The sequence below is a fragment of the Vulpes vulpes genome, chromosome 2, assembly GCF_048418805.1.
Source record: "Vulpes vulpes isolate BD-2025 chromosome 2, VulVul3, whole genome shotgun sequence".
Lineage (NCBI taxonomy): Eukaryota > Metazoa > Chordata > Mammalia > Carnivora > Canidae > Vulpes > Vulpes vulpes.
Window position 1 is genome coordinate 35,738,132 of NC_132781.1, and position 15,173 is coordinate 35,753,304.

General features: G+C 41.1%; 1 protein-coding gene across 1 annotated transcript in view; it reads right to left on the reverse strand.

Moving 5' to 3' along the window:
• PPM1D (protein phosphatase, Mg2+/Mn2+ dependent 1D) overlaps window positions 1-14,268 on the reverse strand; it is a 58,582-nt gene extending 44,314 nt beyond the window's left edge. Inside the window, exon 1 of the mRNA XM_025996070.2 lies at window positions 13,201-14,268. Within this exon, the coding sequence (XP_025851855.1) occupies window positions 13,201-13,672 (472 nt within the window). The 5' untranslated portion in view covers window positions 13,673-14,268. The remainder of the gene's footprint in view (window positions 1-13,200) is intronic.
• Between the last annotated feature and the right edge of the window lie 905 nt (window positions 14,269-15,173).

Below are 15,173 nucleotides of genomic sequence, written 5' to 3' on the forward strand. Positions count from 1 at the left end.
GATGCCCAGTATACAGATTACCTAAAAATAAAATCTTGGTGCACCTGTATGGCTCAGTTGGTTATGCATCCAACTCACGATTTCAATGAAGGTCATAAACTCAGGGTCCTGAGATTGAGCCCCACATCAGGCTCCACACTGAGTTCTGTGGAGCTTGCTTAAGATTCTCTCCCCACCCCCCTGCCCCTGCTCCACCCATCAGGCTATCTTTAAAAAATAATAAATAAATAAAATCTTTTTTTTTTTTTAATAAGCACAATGGGTTTTTTTTTTTTAATTTATTTATGATAGTTACACACACAGAGAGAGAGAGAGAGAGAGAGAGAGAGGCAGAGGGAGAAGCAGGCTCCATTCACCGGAAGCCCGACGTGGGATTCGATCCCGGGTCTCCAGGATCGCGCCCTGGGCCAAAGGCAGGCGCCAAACCGCTGCGCCACCCAGGGATCCCAATAAATAAAATCTTTTAAAAAAGAAAAGAAGGGACACCTGGGTGGCTCAGTGGTTAAAAACGTCTGTCTCGGCTCAGGGCATGATCCTGGAGTCCTGGGATTGAATCCCACATCAGGCTCCCTGCATGGAGCCTGCTTCTCCCTCTGCCTATGTCTGCCTCTCTCTCTGTGTCTCTCATGAATAAATAAATAAAATCTTAAAAAATAGAAAAGAAAAGAAAAGGAGAGAAAAGAAAAGAAAAGAAAAGAAAAGAAAAGAAAAGAAAAGAAAAGAAAGAAAAGAAAAGAAAAGAAAAGAAAAGAAAAGAAAAGAAAAGAAAAGAAAAGAAAAGAAAAGAAAAGAAGAAAAGAAGTTGGGCACCTGAGTAGCTCAGTTGATTAAGTGTGTCTACCTTTGACTCAAGTCATGAGCTCAGGGTCCTGGGATGGAGCCCCTCATTGGGCTCCCTGCTCAGTGGAGAGCCTGCTTCTCCCTCTCCCTCTGCCCCTCCTCCCTGCTTGTGCTTACTCTCTCTTAAATAAATTAGTAAAAAAAAAATTTTTTTAAGGGAAAAAAAGTGATGCCTGGGTGGCTCGGTGGCTGGGCATCTGCCTTTGGCTTAGGGCATGATACCGGGATCTGGGATCCAGTCCCACATCATGCTCCCTGCAGGGAGCCTGCTTCTCCCTCTGCCTATGTCTCTGCCTCTCTCTCTCTCTGTGTGTCTCTCATGAATAAAAAAAAAAACCAAGTAAGTCCCTTGAACTATAGCCACAGAAATCAGGATGATGGTTATCTTTTGAGAGATGATAATAATATGAGATGAGAAAAGACATATGGGAGCTTCTGTAGTATAGGCAATGTTCTCTTTCTTAACCATATGGTGTTCATTTTACAAGTCTTCATTGAAGTATACATTTATGTTTTATGGCCTTTTCTATATGTATACTATGTTATATTTCACAACTTGTTTAAAGTTAAAAAAAAAAAAAAAGCAGCAGCAGGAAGAAGGCATCAATTTTGCAGGCATAGATCACAGCATACAGCTCCCCCAGCCCACCTAGTTTCCCAGTTTGGTTACAGATATTATTCCTAGAACCTCAGCCTAGAGTGTATTGAATGTTTCTTTAGCCCTTTCAGCTATTTTGTGGATTAACTATAGCTCTTGCTAAAACCTTTTCTTTTCAAATTATAATAGATTCTGTGTTTTGTAGTTAAGAAGCTAAAAAATTAAAAATCTATTATCACGATAAGTATTAATGAGGTGAACTCCTGGAAAATAAACATTCAGAAAATAAAATTTACCAGCTGTTTGCAAAAGGCACCTAAAACAAGACAGAAAAGAAGAAAAAGAGCTTTAAAAAAAAAAAAGGAGGGGATCCCTGGGTGGCTCAGCAGTTTAGCACCTGCCTTTGGCCCAGGGCACGATCCCGGAGTCCCAGGATCGAGTCCCATGTCGGGCTCCCAACCATGGAGCCTGCTTCTCCCTCCTTCTGTGTCTCTGCCTCTCTCTCTCTCTTTCTCTCTCTATGTCTGTCATGAATAAATAAATAAATCTTTTTTTTAAAGGATATTCAAATATACAATATTAACATTTAAATCATGTTTTTGGTCAAAAACCTTAATATCTACAAAGAACTATTCTGCAAAGATCTAAAAATATTGAACAATCCATGCTTTCTTCATTTGAAAAGTCAATCTTTTATCATGTTACATTTTGCCTCACCTTTTTCTAGACTTCTACACTAATTAATCTATTTATGGTTATTAGTATATGTGCTGCTGAAGCAAGCACTCTATTTATGGTTATTTTCATTAATTGGGAGTTTAAGGATCCTAAAATTATTATTCTTTTTCAATATTCAAAAAATTTTCCAAATAAACTTTAGAAGTAACGTGGAAATTTTAAAAAAAGAACCCTGGGGCACCTGGGCAGGATAGTCATTTAGGCGCCAGACTCTTGGTTTAGGCTCAGGTCATGATCTCAGAGTTGTGAGATGAAGTCCTGCATCTGGCTCCAAGCTCAGAGCGGAATCTGCTTGAGATTCTCTCTCTCTCTCTCTTTCTCCCCCTCTGCCCCTCCCACTCGTTCTCTCTCTATCAAATAAATAATTTTTTTAAAAAGCAAACTCTGTTGAGGTTCTGATTAAAACTGCAATAAATTTATGTATTAAGTAATCAACATCTTTCTAATTTGTCTTCCTTTTTTTCTACTTTACATATTAATCTTTAAATTTCTAAAAAATGACTTAAAACTAGGAGCATATTAAAAAGATAGTACATGAATTCTAACCTAAGTATCTTTAAACAAGAAAATATGTATGAGCCATTAAAACAAAGACTACTAAATTTTACAATAAAACTATGAAATTTCTGAATGAAATAAAACTATTATAAATAAGTACAGAATGTATAAGCTCTCTGTGATAAGTTTAAAACTTGGAGTAGTCATGTATTTACCATGTACCAAATAACATATACCAAGTTATCTAACTCTCAGGAGGTAAGTAAGCACTACCATCATCTTTATTTTAGAGATGAGGATGCTCCAGATAAGAGAAGTTTCACCCAAGGTCATAAAGGTAATAAGTGGAAAATCTGAGATTCAACCCCAGGCAATACAACATACTCCTAAATCACTGTGCTAAGGGTTGTTATAGAATTCTAATGCCAAAGTAGTAAGATGTAAAAGCCTTCAGAAAAGCAATTTGAAAACAAGTACCTACAACCATCAGATGTACATTCTTTCAACAAATAATTCAGCTTTGAGAATTTTTTTTCCTGAGGGAATAATCCAGATGAAGCATAAAGCTATGTGGCTTTCACTTGAGCCCTTATTTACAGTACTAAATATAGTGTGCACCTGTCTAGCACCCCCCCCCCCCCATTCCTCCCTCTAGTTCTAGCATCCCAATTTTTGTTCTGGAGTACATAGCTTCCACTGTATGCAGTCTTCCTCTAATGCAACCGAAAAACTTGCCTGCTCCTAGCCTAGAGGTAGGCAAATGACCTAACCTAAATCAGACTCAGATATTTGTGTCTTTTTTAAAGGCATAATGCCAGAAAACTGTGGCGTTGATCCACCTCAGAGATTCAAATCTTTCTTTTTTTTTTTTTAATTTTAAAAGATTTTAAGTATTTATTCATGAGAGACACACAGAGAGAGGTAGAGACACAGGCAGAGGGAGAAGCAGGCTCCCTGCAGGGAGCCCAAAGCGAGACTCAATCCCAGGATCCTAGGATCACGACCTGAGCCAAAGGCAGATGCTCAACCAGTGAGCCATGCAGGCAGCCCAGATTCAAACCTTTCAATGCGTATTCACTACTCTGGTTATGTCCACTCCCGAGACCTGGTTTAGTCTTCAGTTAATTCTGTGATCTACCCAATGTCCTTCCAATAAACTCCCATGTTCTCTTCCTTCCTTAATGTAGACCAAGTTAGTGTTGCTTTCAAAGAACTGTAATATTAAATTTGTATCACAAATAGGCTATAGGCGACTAACCCACAGAAAAATGTCAATTAGTTACTGAACCAGTAAGGGATAGAAGGCATCAGAACTCTCATTCATATTCCATATGGTAACAAACTAGCCCACGGTAGGTATACAGTGGTAAGATAAGGGCTGGCCTTATCAATAAATAGTAAACAGATAAGTAGATAATCTGTAGTTAGCATACTAGCTTAGAACTGTGGTAATAAAACTTTTCTGGTTCAGCTAATGCAAACATTGAAACCTGGCCTCAGGCATATGACTCTGTCAAACAAATTTGTCATAACAAATTTGTTATGACTGACTGATATGATTTGGTATAATGGATTATGAATTAAATTGTATCTCTCCAAAAAAGATATCTGAAGTCCCAACACCCAGTACCTCAGGATGTGACCTTATTTGGAAATACGGTCTTTAGGGAGGTAATCAAGTTAAAATAAAGTTATTAGGGTGGGTCCTGACCCAATATGACTGGTGTTCCCGTAAAAAGGGAATATTCTAACACAAAGACAAACACAAAGAAGGAAGATAATGTAAATATACATAGGGAGAGGATGACCATGGGACTAGAGTACTAGAATGATGACACACCTACAAGTCAGGGAATGCCAGGGATTGCCAGTAAACACCAGAAGCCAGAAGTCTCCCTTAGAGCTTTCAGAGTTGAGTAGAGAGAGAGCATAGCCCTGCCAACACCTAGATTTTGAACTTTAGGCCTCCAAAACTGAGATAATAAATCTTTTTTAAGTCAACCAGGTTTCAGTACTTTGTTACAGCAGCTCTAGAAAATGAACACAGTGAGGGATCCCTGGGTGGCGCAGCGGTTTGGCGCCTGCCTTTGGCCCAGGGCGCGATCCTGGAGACCCAGGATCGAATCCCACGTCAGGCTCCCGGTGCATGGAGCCTGCTTCTCCCTCTGCCTATGTCTCTGCCTCTCTCTCTCTCTCTCTGTGACTATCATAATTAAATTAAAAAAAAAAAAATGAACACAGTGAAACAGAGGAAATAATTACTCTATTACATGCATATGAATCCCACATATCCACTCCCATAAAAGGTTCAGATGATTGTCTTCAATTCTCTTTTTTCAAGGTTTTATTTATTTATTCAAGAGAGACACAGAGAGAGGCAGAAACACAGGCAGAGGGAGAAGCAGGCTCTAACACAGGGAGCCCAATGTGAGACTCGATCCTGGGTCTCCGGGATCACACCCTGGGCAGAAGGCGGCGCTAAACCGCTGAGCCACCTGGGCTGCCCCACTTTCTTCAATATAAATGCTTATGGAAACAATTAGGTAATATCAAAATCTTTTAAACACATTTTATTGACTCTTCTCTCTAGGCAAGGAATGAAAGAGGGTGAAAATAAAATTGGTTCCTTGATCTGTGTGGGGATGGGAGAACCCCGAGGTGACAGATCAGATAGTAGTACTTAATAACCCAAAGCAAAGCTGGTAGGGTTACCTTACCTAATTGACATCAGGACAGTAGGAAAAAATGGATCTTAAGAATGGTCACTCACAAGGCCTTATTTGATTGAAATGATCAAAAACAAAACAAAACAAAGAAAAACCAAAAAACTTTCCAAGTTTAGTTAAAGGAGTACTGTTACTGTTAATCTTCTTCAAAATGGTATATGGCCATTTTTACATGTAGTTGTACACTGAGAAAAGAGAAATACCCAGATCATTGAGTAACACCTGAGGCTCTAAGATAATTCTGGAGCTATAAAACAAAACCACAGTCCACTGGTCAAGAGCTAGGCTGATGGAGGTCAAGTACTAAGTAAGACTTTGAATCCAGTCTACATCAGACTCAGTGGAATCCCAAACCTATCTTACAGGTAGTTTAGTCCCCAAATAACTGCAGCAACAAATAGCTTCCCCTCATACCTCGTAATTGACGGGTCAGTAAAAAAAGGTAAGTGTAAGATTTTAGAGCACCTCACCAAAGATACTCTCCTCCAAAATAGTAAATTAAAACATTACCCCACCTCTCGAAGAATCACAAAGATTGGCTGTCACCATTAAAACAAAAAGCAGAGATGGAGATCCTACATATTTAATTCTGTAGTTTGACCACTGCAAAAGTCGGATTGCTCTTGGAAAATGACAATGGATTATATTCAAACGGTGATCCTAAATGCAGCTGCTGTTTCTGATTTATCCTCTTTAGTGAAAAAAATAAACATAGCCTTAGCTATCTGGTATGTGTGCAGCAGCAAGGCCCTGATGAAACTACTATCTAAATTCCTGGAGATATCCAGGCTTTGATCTTTCTAAGACCTGTTACTTTAGGTTTGCTTTTTCTTTTTTGCATGAATAATTCAAAGAATTTCTTTTTCTTGAACTGATAGAAACTAAATGGCCAATGAGATATGCTACTATCACTCCCAAATACAGTTACATTATCTAATTCCTACAAACAAGGGCATTCTCTCTCCTACATACCCACAATCAACAATCAAAATCAGGAATCTACATCTAATCTATATATCTCATTCAAACTTTTATCAATTATCCTAGTAATATGCTTTATAATGAAAGCATAAAATTCAGGACCTCTTTATTACATTTACTCATCATGTTTTTTTAGTTTTTCAATCTGGAACAATTCTCTGTTTCCTTGATGCTTTTTAAGAGTACTAGACCAATCATTTCAAGAATGTCTCTCCTCCATTTGGGTTTGTTTCATGTTTCTTCATGTTTGTATTTGGACTATGCATTTTTGGCAGGAATATCACAGAAGTGTTAAATATGATCTTCTCATTGCAGGCAGTATATAATTTCAATTTACCCTTAAAAATGATGCTACCATTGGTCACTTGATAAGGTGGCATCTTTTTTTTTTTTTTTAAGATTTTATTCACTTATTCATGAGAGACACACACAGAGAGAGAGAGAGAGAGGCAGAGACACAAGCAGAGAGAGAAGCAGGCTCCATGCAGAGAGCCTGATGGGACTCAATCCCAGGTCTCCAGGATCACGCCCTGGTCCAAAGACAGGTGCTAAACCACTGAGCCACCCAGGGATCCCCAGATAAGGTGATATCTACCAGGTTTCTCCACTAATCTTTCCCCCCTTGTAATGAATAAGTATTTTGCAGGAAGATAATCTGAGATAATATAAAAATCCTTGTCTTGTAGTGGGTTGAATGGTCCCTTCTCCCCCATGAAAGACAGGTCCACGTAGAACCTATGAATGTGACCTTATTTGGGAAAAGGGTCTTTGCAGATCTAATTAGGTTAAAGATCTTAAGAGATCATCCTGGATTATAGTGGGCCCTAAACCCAAAAACAAGTGTCCTTAAAAGAGAAGGGGAAAAGACACAGAGGAGGTGATATAAAGACAGTGGAGAAAAGGAAAATACATCTACAAGCCAAGAAATGACAAGGATTGCTGGCAGCCACCAGAAGCTAGGAGAGAGCATGGAACAGATTCTCCCTCAGAGCCTCTAAAACGGAGGCTATTACCTTGATGTCAGACTTCTGGCCTCCAGAACCATGAGAGAATAAATTTCTGTTGTTTTAAGCTACCCCAAAACAATTTAGGTTAAGACCAGCTCCTTCATAATTCCTTTGGTCATATTCTTTAAAGTACGTGCTCTGATCCTCAGTCAAACTAAGTTAACAAAATTTCCACTTTATTTTAGCTAAACTGTAATTAAAATTAAAAATGTAATAAAAAAAAAGGGAAAAAATTTTTAAGATTTTATTTATTTATTCATGAGAGACACAGAGAGAGCGAGAGAGGCAGAGACACAGGCAGAGGGAAAAGCAGGCTCCATGCAGGGAGCCCGATATGGGACTGGATCCTGGGACTCCAGGATCATGCCCCAGGCCGAAGGCAGGCGCTAAACCTGCTGAGCCACGCAGGGATCCCAAAAAAGGAAAATTTTAAAAATCTTTTTTTAATATATTAATCACCTGCATTTTATTATTTTGGAATCATTTTATACCAGCAAAAGTAATACATGCATGCCACACACATACCCTCTCTCTAGCAATTTCTGAAATATTGACACTGCTTAATATTGAAAATCAAAACTAAGGCGAAGTAAGGAACACTTAGTACCGCAAAAAAAAATTCTGTATATCATATTCCTCTATAAAAACTGTGGTAAATTTCCCACAATCACATCAAAGATCACATTTACTGCAACAGCATACTGTTATCTTTCCAGTGGCTCTCTTGATAATATTGAGTAAATCATAGTTCAATACAGAAGAATTAAAACTGCAATTTGTTCACTACTTTCTTTGAACTATCAAAAGAAAGAGGCAAAAAGAACATTACTTCAAATAAATAAACCTTAAAAAAGCACAAACTTTAAAACATGATATCTTAGAAGGCAAACATAGCACAAGAACATACAGGTAATTTATACATAAATTAGATGCATGTTACAACTTGAGATAGATAAGAAGTAATGAAAATAAGAAAATAACATTTACAAACCGGACTTTAGGGCAGCCTGGGTGGCTTAGCAGTTTAGCGCCGCCTTCAGCCCAGGGCATGATCCTGGAGACCCGGGATGGAGGCTCCCTGAATGGAGCCTGCTGCTTTCTCTGCCTGTATCTCTGCCTCTCCCTCTCTCTGTGTTTCTCATGAATAAATAAATAAATTCTTAAAAAATAAAAAATAATAAATCCCTTTAAAAAATGGACTTTAATTCCACTTCTAGGGTTTCTACCCAAAAGAACTGAAAACAGAGTCAATTACATACCTCTGTTCACAGAAGCATTATTCACAATAGCCAAAAGGTGGAAACAACCCAAAATGTCCATCAACAGATGAATGGATAAACAAAATGTCATATACACACAGGATAGAATACTATTCACCATTAAAAAGGAAAAAATTCGGGAGACCTGGGTAACTCAGTGGTTGAGCATCTGCCTTTGGCTCAGGTCATGATCCTGGGATATGGGATCGAGTCCTGAATCCAGCTCCCTACAGGGAGCCTGCTTCTCCCTCTGCCTTTGTCTCTGCCTCTCTGCACTGCCCACCCCCCCCACCATGTATGTGTATGTGTATCTCTCATGAATAAATAAATAAATCTTAAAAAAAAAAAAGGAAAAAATTCTGATACATGCTGTAATTTGGATGAAACTTAAAGACATTATGCCAAGTAAAATAAGACACAAATGGACATTGTATGCATTCCACTTATAGGAGGTACCTATAATAGGCAAATTCATAGTGACACAATGTAAAACAGAGGTTACCAAGAGCTTGGAAAGAGAGTAATGGGGAATTATTGTTAATGGTCACAGAGTTTCTATAGGGGATGAACAAATTCTGAAAATGGACAGTGGTGATGGGTGCACACCACTGTGAATATACTTAATACCACTGAATTGTACACATAAAATTGGCTAAAATGAAAAAAAAATTGGCTAAAATGGTAAATCTTGTATGTATTTTAACAGTTTTTCATTTCAACCACAGAACTTCCACTAAACTAGCAGCTACTTTGAGCAAGGAATCTACTCTAATAGGTTAATTACAAAGTATATAAGACACTTCCACCCAACCAAAGACCTCAAGATTTACCTGAAAGGCAGATAAAACATAATGTTTATCTCACAGTGGTCTGTGTGATCTTTACAGGGATTTCACAAAGCCAAAATTATTTTCATAATAATTCTAAGAGTTTATTTCCCCTTTTCACCGTGTTGACATTTGCAACGATGGTTCAAAAACAGTGGTAAAACTGCTGGTGTCTTAGCAAGAATCGAGGCAGTGACACCAAACCGAGACAGTTGTCACTGTATTCTCCATAACCACCCACTTATAGTTTAAAAAAAAAAAAAAAAAAAAAGGCAAACCAGTTTTACTTAAGAATGTCCTTGATGTTGCAATAAAAATTAATTTCATTAAGCCTCCACCCATGAATACACATCTTTTCACGATCTGAATGACAAAAAGGGAAGTATGTACAAAAGGCTTCAGTTATATATTATGGCTATCTAAAGGAATAGTACATCTGACTCTGCAAGTTATGAAATGAACTAACCCCAATTTTCATGGACCATCATTTTTAGTTGGAAGACTGATGAACTATGTTAATAAGATCTGGGCACTTGGCATACATTTTTCTTCAAAATAAACAAAGTGAGCCCTTCCCTTCAAGAAAAACAACTGTTAGTATTGGTTGCCAGTAATAAATTTCTAATTGCTGCTTAAAAAGTTACATTTTGGAAAATCTATATCCAGTACAGTAAACTTGATAGCTTCCCAATCTTACCTGGGAAATGTTAATAAATGTAATGTTTTCATATTGCATAATAAAATACGTCAATATTTGAAAGATCTGCATAATTTAGTGAAATGCTATTTTCAAAACGACTAATGTACCATGTCATAAGTGCAAGACAGGGGCACCTGGGCGGTTCAGTCAGTTAAGCATCTGCCTTTCACTCAGGTCATGATCCTAGGGTCCTGGGACCCACCTCTGCATCAGGCTCAAGAGGGGTGTCTGCTTCTCCCTCTGCCCCCTCTCCCCCACCCATGCTTGTACTCCCTTTCCCTCTCAAATAAATAAATAATCTTTTTAAAAGTATGAGACAGACCAATGCATTTTAATGTAAAACTACAAAAAGGCCTTTGATAAGGTTTCAGGTTTCATTTTTTAATAACCTTAAGAAATGATTACTCTGGTATACGATATCCAGAATTATCTGAAAACACTACAAACTATTCCTCCCTTTTCCTACTATATATGAGGCTGCCTTCTTTATATACTTCAACCAGACAACACAGCACAACAGAGTGCAGAAGCAGATATGAGAATATTTATTTAGGTATTTCAGAAGAATGACTTTTCATTTAAATCACATAATAATGAATGCTTATTGAATAGTTATAATGACTAGTATATTCACTTAAATATATTAACATATATTTAATTTATTTTTAATAGTAATAAATATTTTTACATTTCCTCAGTTTTAATTTCTCTTTAAGTTTTAACGTGACAGATGTAGCCCACACAAACAAAAGCTCTTCAGGGTCCTCAATCATTTAAGAGTGAAAAAGGTTCTAAGAGCAAAAAGTTTGAGAAGCACTGCTATAATCTAACGAGCACTACAAAAGTAGACACAAAGGATGCTTAATTCCGAAAGAAAAAATATATATATTCCAAAAGAAACCCAAGTCTTCACAGAAGAAAACGCATTGACTTAGAAATTGAGTTTTTCAGTATTCTTTTTTGGGGGAGAATTCAAGAAAATGGAATGTTTCAATGTGCCCTGGGAAAAAAGTGAGTAGACTAATGTGTTAGAAATGTTAACAGATAAAATTAACAAGGAGTCTAAAATTGTAATGGGAAGGGCTTGGATTATAAATTGCAGAGTTTGTTTATATTATAGAAAATGAGGAGCCACTCATGAATTTGGGACTGAAGCACAATTTTTCTTAAAAACCTCCATCTCTTATGTCAAGACTTTCACGTACTCAGCACTGTTTTTTTTTTTTTTTTTTTTTTTTTTTTAATTCGAGTTTTGAGGATGGTGTACAACCCTTAGCTGTGGAACAAAGCAAACTTAAATTTTTGTTTGGTATACAAAGCTCTAAATCATGCCTCATAGGAGTTCAAGTTTGACTCAAAAAGCATGTGTATGTCAAAAAAATATACACATTCACATCTGACAGCACGGTCCCTGCCTTATTAAAATGCTCAAGTAACAGGGTTTACACTTTATCCTTTTAACTCAAGTATATGGTAAATTCATGCTGCTCCAAAAGTACTGCAAAATAAGCAGGCCTGTAAATAGTTCTTTGTGTCTAATCTTCCTCTATCTTGTTATCTTGGTGTCCACTGCCGGTTGCCCTGCAGGCAAAGGAATGACATATTTCTGGAATATACTGCAGTGCTTTCAGCTCTGCTCTGCCTACACAAAAACAAAACAAATAATAGGGGCCTCTGGGATTGGATGGGAAACGCCTCTGACAGGAAGACTGGTTGTTCTATGAGTCAATCAAACAATTTTTGGCAGGAAGCCAGGCAAATAGAAAACAGACTTTGAAAGGAACTGGTCTACAATTCTATGACAATACGAAAGAAAGGAAAGAAGAAAGAAAAAGATAGAAAGAAAAGAAAGAAAAAGAAAGAAAGAAAAAAAGTTAGTTCTCCATTATTTGACCAATCTTTACCCTCTTCTCTGTTCCTCTGCAGAATATAAAGCAACATTATGCTACGATAAACAGGAGGATTTTTTTTAAAACGAGTTATTATCTTGTCTCTAAAAGAGGACTCCTGTCATTTATACAGAGCAATGGATAAGCAGCTGTAAGTCTGTACGATATTTACTGGCTACAGAAACACTGGATGCTTTGGAAAACATCCGAAGTTTAGATGAAACTCCAACTCCAACGAATTTTTTAGAAAGTACACTATTTCCTTTTGGCGTAGTTTCTTTTCTCTTGTTACTGTGACGAGCAGTTAACAACTTTTAACCAGTAACTGGTGAGACCGACCTATCTGACAGCAAGTAGCTAAGACAACCACAAAAGAAAGTGTGCTTTTTACAAAGCCCCAGAAGTTAACACACACTCCTAACGTGGGGCCAGCTTAAGAGGTAGCAACGCGCATTCTTCGCTTTTGTTGTTCATAAGCAGTACAAACATAAATACCCTAAACACATTTTTTTTTTTTTTTTTTTTTTTTTTTTATGATCGACACAACCGCATTCCTCCCAAGACTAAGTTGCTGGATGACTACATTTAATCTTCTTAAATTAGTTTCTAGTACACTTCAGCTACCAGCCGCCTGGGGTCAATATGGAGAGCTGACACCAGCCGCAGGAGGCAACCCGACGGGGGCAAGTCCTTCAAGAGCAAAATCATGACAGATTCTAAGGAAGCACTCTCATTTCTGCCGTCCCCCCGCTTCCTTTGCGTGTGGCCCAGGTAGCTACGCATTTTCAATTCGTCTTTTGGCCAAAATCTGGCGCCAGGTTTCAAAAACATGTATCCGCAGCCTTACCACCAAAAGTGAAGCCGGGAGAGGACCGCGACCCTGGATCCCGGGAGGGTGGAAGGACGGCGCGGGGCGGCTGCGGGATGCGGGATGCGGCCAGCCGCATCTCTCCCAAGGTTACTCCGCCCAGCTCTCCGCCCCGGAAAGCGCCAGCGGGCCGAGGGGAGACTTCGCTTCTACCACTGGGCACTTCGTAGCGCTCCCGCAGCCGGGGGCCCACGCGGGGGCTGGCGCTCCGAGAAGAGCCCTCCACTGCCCCGAAAAAGAGGCGGGCGGCAAACCAGCAGCGAACTTACCCAGTTTCTTCCACATGGCGAGGTGACAAGCGAGGAAGCCTTTGCGGATGGCAGCGCAAACCTTCGCCGGCTCGGACGAGGTGAATCCCTTCTGCTTCTTGATGAAACCCCACAAATGCTCCCGGGCAAACTGTGCCGCCTCCCGCCCGCCGTGCCCGTCGCACACGGCGAAAAATGCCACTGAGGAGCGGCGGCGGCAGCAGCGCCCGGGAGCTGGCGAGGCCGCGGCGTCCGGGGGAGGGTCGCGAGCCTCTCGGGCTGCGGCCGCTGGGCCTTTCCCCGGGACTTCGCTGCCAGCGGGAGCCGGCGGGGACGGCCGCGGAGGCGACGGCTGCGAGAGCGACCGCCGCGGCCAGGGCTTTTCTTCAGCCGTCGGCTCGGGCTCCACCACGATCTGAGTAACGTCCTCCATGTACTTCCTCCCGCCCTGGTCGGAGAAGACGCTCACTCCCAGCGAGTACAGCCCCGCCATGGCCGGCTGGCTGGGATCCCGCCGGTCCCACGCAGCCCGCCGAATCCGGCGGCGGGAGACGCACTCAGCGCCCGCCGGCCAACTATTGTTTATCTTCGACGACGCCGAGAGGGGGGAGGGGGCGGTCCCGGAGGGGGGGCGCGCGATGTCGGGACTTGTCCGCGAGAGCTGGGCCGGAGCTCTAGGGCGAGAGGAGCCGAGCCGCTGCGCCTGCGCGGTGCGCTTCCCCGCCTGCCCGCGCCCACCACACAAATCAGACGTTCTCCCGGGCTGTCGTCACTCGGCTCTCTGGGCCCGGCCAATCCGGAGTCGAGTTACGGCAAGCCCGCCCTCCGCCCCAAACCCTCGCTCCTCGCGGCAACGGCCGGCCTCCGGCCTCCGGCCTCCTGCGCGGGCGCGGGGCCAGCGCGCGGCTGGCTGGGCTTTTCTCCTTCGCTTTGGGGGTTTCCGTCGCCTGCCGAGCACCTACCGAGCAACTTGAGCTGTCACCTTTTTGGCTCAGTCGCCGGGATCGTAATGCAGCCCTCCGCCCTCGGCACTGCGCTGCTCGCCTACGGGGATAGCCGCGTAGGCTCGGGCCTCCCCCGAGCGTAGAGGAGCGGGGCGGGCGGGCGGGCGGCGGGGCGGGGGGGGCACCTTCCATTCCTTGGAGTGAAATGGCGGGAAACCTCCCTTTCGGAAGGTCGTTTGTGAGCAGGCTGGAAGAAGCGTTGATCTCTTGAACTGGATTTGGGTGGGATGTATCCGACTGGGAGTTTGAGGCAGGCAAATCCAGTTTGTGTTGTTAAGGAAACTTAGGAACTTTCCAGCATCCGCTGCACGGCCTTGTTTCACATAACTAGGTACGTCGGAGACTTTACAAAGGGTTATATTTTAACTAAGGTTAAACAGATCGTCTCCGCTTTTGTTAAACCCAGTACTTTTTCCTACGAGCCCTGGGTATGGCGTTTTAGTCCTTTGGTGGTGTCACTTCAACTAATCACTTGAAAATAGCTTACGGGAACTGCCAGGAGCTCCAGTGCTCTACCAGTTTGGTTATCATGTTCCCCACCCCTTCGCCCAGTAACTTGTAGTCTAGGTACTGAAACCTTTGCACGGATTTACACAAATGAAGCCTCAGTAGGCAGGGTAGTAGGTTCCCGGCAGCAAAATTTCTTGCAGTGAATCAGTTTAAAGTTCACTTTAAAAAAAAAGAAAAAAGAAAAAAAAAGTTCACTTTTCTTGCTACTTCACCATCAGTTCTCCTATGTGCCCTTTCCTGTACGGCTTTTGAGAGTCTCAAATGGAATGATACTAACAGAAATAGGAGTGGGGAAAATGTTCAAACAATTGGCACCAAAAAGGGGGGGGGGGCACAAGTACAAATAGTCAAACTCTTTGTACCAATAAAAAAATGAATAACTGAATCAGCTCAAGATGTAGAAAATCTAAATTGCATAAAACTACAATTATGTAGAAAATAAATGTAGTCAGAGGTAAGCCCCTACACCAAAATACACTA